Raw genomic sequence first — 2,113 nt, forward strand, 5'->3', positions numbered from 1 at the left:
TCATCGCACACAAAGAATGTGATCGGTGTGGATCTTCTTGTCGTATTCGAACTCGGCCACTGCAAAACAGCACCAGTCGACCTTAGCCACTATGCTATCACGAAGCCCTAGCTTATAAGTTAAAACTATTTAGAAAATTATTTAATGTTCTATAAAGATAAGCTGCTGCAATATTGTTTTTCTTAATGAAAATTCATTTATTTATTTTTCATCCTAACACGACAAGAAGCAGGGAGTGCAAGATGACATTTGGTTTTAATGATACTCATTATCTTCTGTAATTTTGTAAACGATTGAGAAAAGCTTAAAGTTGTTCGTTGTTAGAAAGCGGGATGGAGAAATAAAAGAACGTTAAAATCTTCAAAATGTTTCAATCATAACAAATATACAATATGCAATTCAAGTTCAAGAATATACAAATTTAAAAAATACTTTTAAAATTCGAAAGATCAAAAACGAAATAAAAATGAAAAATCGTTCTGACAGAACGACACAGGAAGAACACTCACAAACTCACAATTGAATCGTATTCACATGAGCATTTGAATGCGAGCATGATGAATATGATTTTTTTGTTTTCATACGTACTGCTGCACTATTATGCCTGATCATGATGAATACCATTTTCGCGCCTTCGTAAGTGGTACATACGTCTGTACGCTTATAAGCTGGTATTATATTCATGTTCGTGTCGGCGAGGTTATTGCCTGGCGATGGATGTGACGTGAGTGAGTAATGTTAGAAATATGCAGCTGAGAATTTGTCGTCACCTGCTGACTTATCGAATATTAAATCTTTTGACACTTAACAATTATTAACACACAGTTATAACAAAATAAATTGCGTAAATGACTTATCACTATTTGGTAGTTTATGAAAAAATTGAGATGTTTAGTCGCAGCGATGTTCATCATGATGAACTAAATTTAGTCTACAATGGAAATTTTCCTGTCATTAAAGATAAGTAACATACGACTCTGCTCAATTCAATGCTTATGAACTCCATACAGATAAATCGTTCCAAGTGCACGTTATATTCCACGATAACGACACCCACCAACAATTACATGAATGGCGCCATTAAGTTTGTTCCTTCAGTCGAGTACGAGTATGAAATTGTTGGCTTGGAAAAAATTTTCAAAACTGGATTTTTTACTCAACACTCCAAACAGAAACGTTATTAAAGTCGTACAAACATGTTGATGTACAACGCTACAAACAAACAAACATGAAATATAACTTTTCAATTTTTGCCACTTATTTTAGGTTATCAAGTTTCACAGGAACTAACTAACTACTTGCACCAATATAAATACATACATGCATACAAACACACAAACATGCAGATATATCGCATATGGAAATATGATTTAATAAATAAGCCACATTTCAGTCTCACGTACGAAATGTTACCGCTTGTTTTATTACCGTTCAGAATATATTATTTCTCTGCAGTCGCTACCCTCACGCGCGTGTTTGCATGGATGTTTGTAGGTGAGCATGTGTGGTGTGCGTGTGCATGTTTATATGTTTGTGTGGGTGTGAATATCTGTTTATTCATACGTACATACGTGTTTGTGCCCTATGTTTTTGTGTTTTTATGGAGGTGTGCTAAATGTTTGTGTATGTACTTACAGTTTGTTTTGTTGAGCTCACATCATTTGACTGTTTTCATACTTTTCATTTAAATTTATCTTTCAAAAATTTTTGTTAATATAACTTTCTGCTTTTGACTGGTTGACATTTGTGGCATTTCATTTGTTTTAAAGAAGTTGTTTAAAATGTTTACCATATTATTTCTCAAATTTCGTGTTTCATTTTGCGGATATTCATTCTGTTGGGAGCAATTAGGTACATACATTCTTACATGTGGACAGCAAGTTGAAGCAGTTCAGCTGTCAGTAAATAATAAAATTTTTACAATTCTTCAAAATAAGAGGTAAAAGAATTTATAAAATTTCTGCAAAATAAAAATTTAAAATGAAATATAAGATTATCTAACCGTTTTTTTAGAGCATGTTAAATCAAGAAGAGGAATGCAGTCCCGACCAATCTCTCCAGATTTACCAACGTGTTCTTTGCGTCTGTATACAAATGTTCGGTGTTCGCACAT

At 33.2% G+C, this 2,113-nt stretch overlaps 1 protein-coding gene across 1 annotated transcript; it reads right to left on the bottom strand.

The window, feature by feature from the left end:
• HELRODRAFT_175030 (hypothetical protein) lies at window positions 1-2,113 on the bottom strand (the record flags this gene model as incomplete). The annotated part of the gene is made up of 4 exons (XM_009022470.1): window positions 1-111; window positions 589-707; window positions 1,868-1,895; window positions 2,003-2,113. 4 exons carry the CDS (start codon window positions 2,111-2,113, stop codon window positions 1-3), a joined length of 369 nt encoding a protein of 122 aa, XP_009020718.1.

This window comes from Helobdella robusta, assembly GCF_000326865.2.
Source record: "Helobdella robusta unplaced genomic scaffold HELROscaffold_32, whole genome shotgun sequence".
NCBI lineage: Eukaryota > Metazoa > Annelida > Clitellata > Rhynchobdellida > Glossiphoniidae > Helobdella > Helobdella robusta.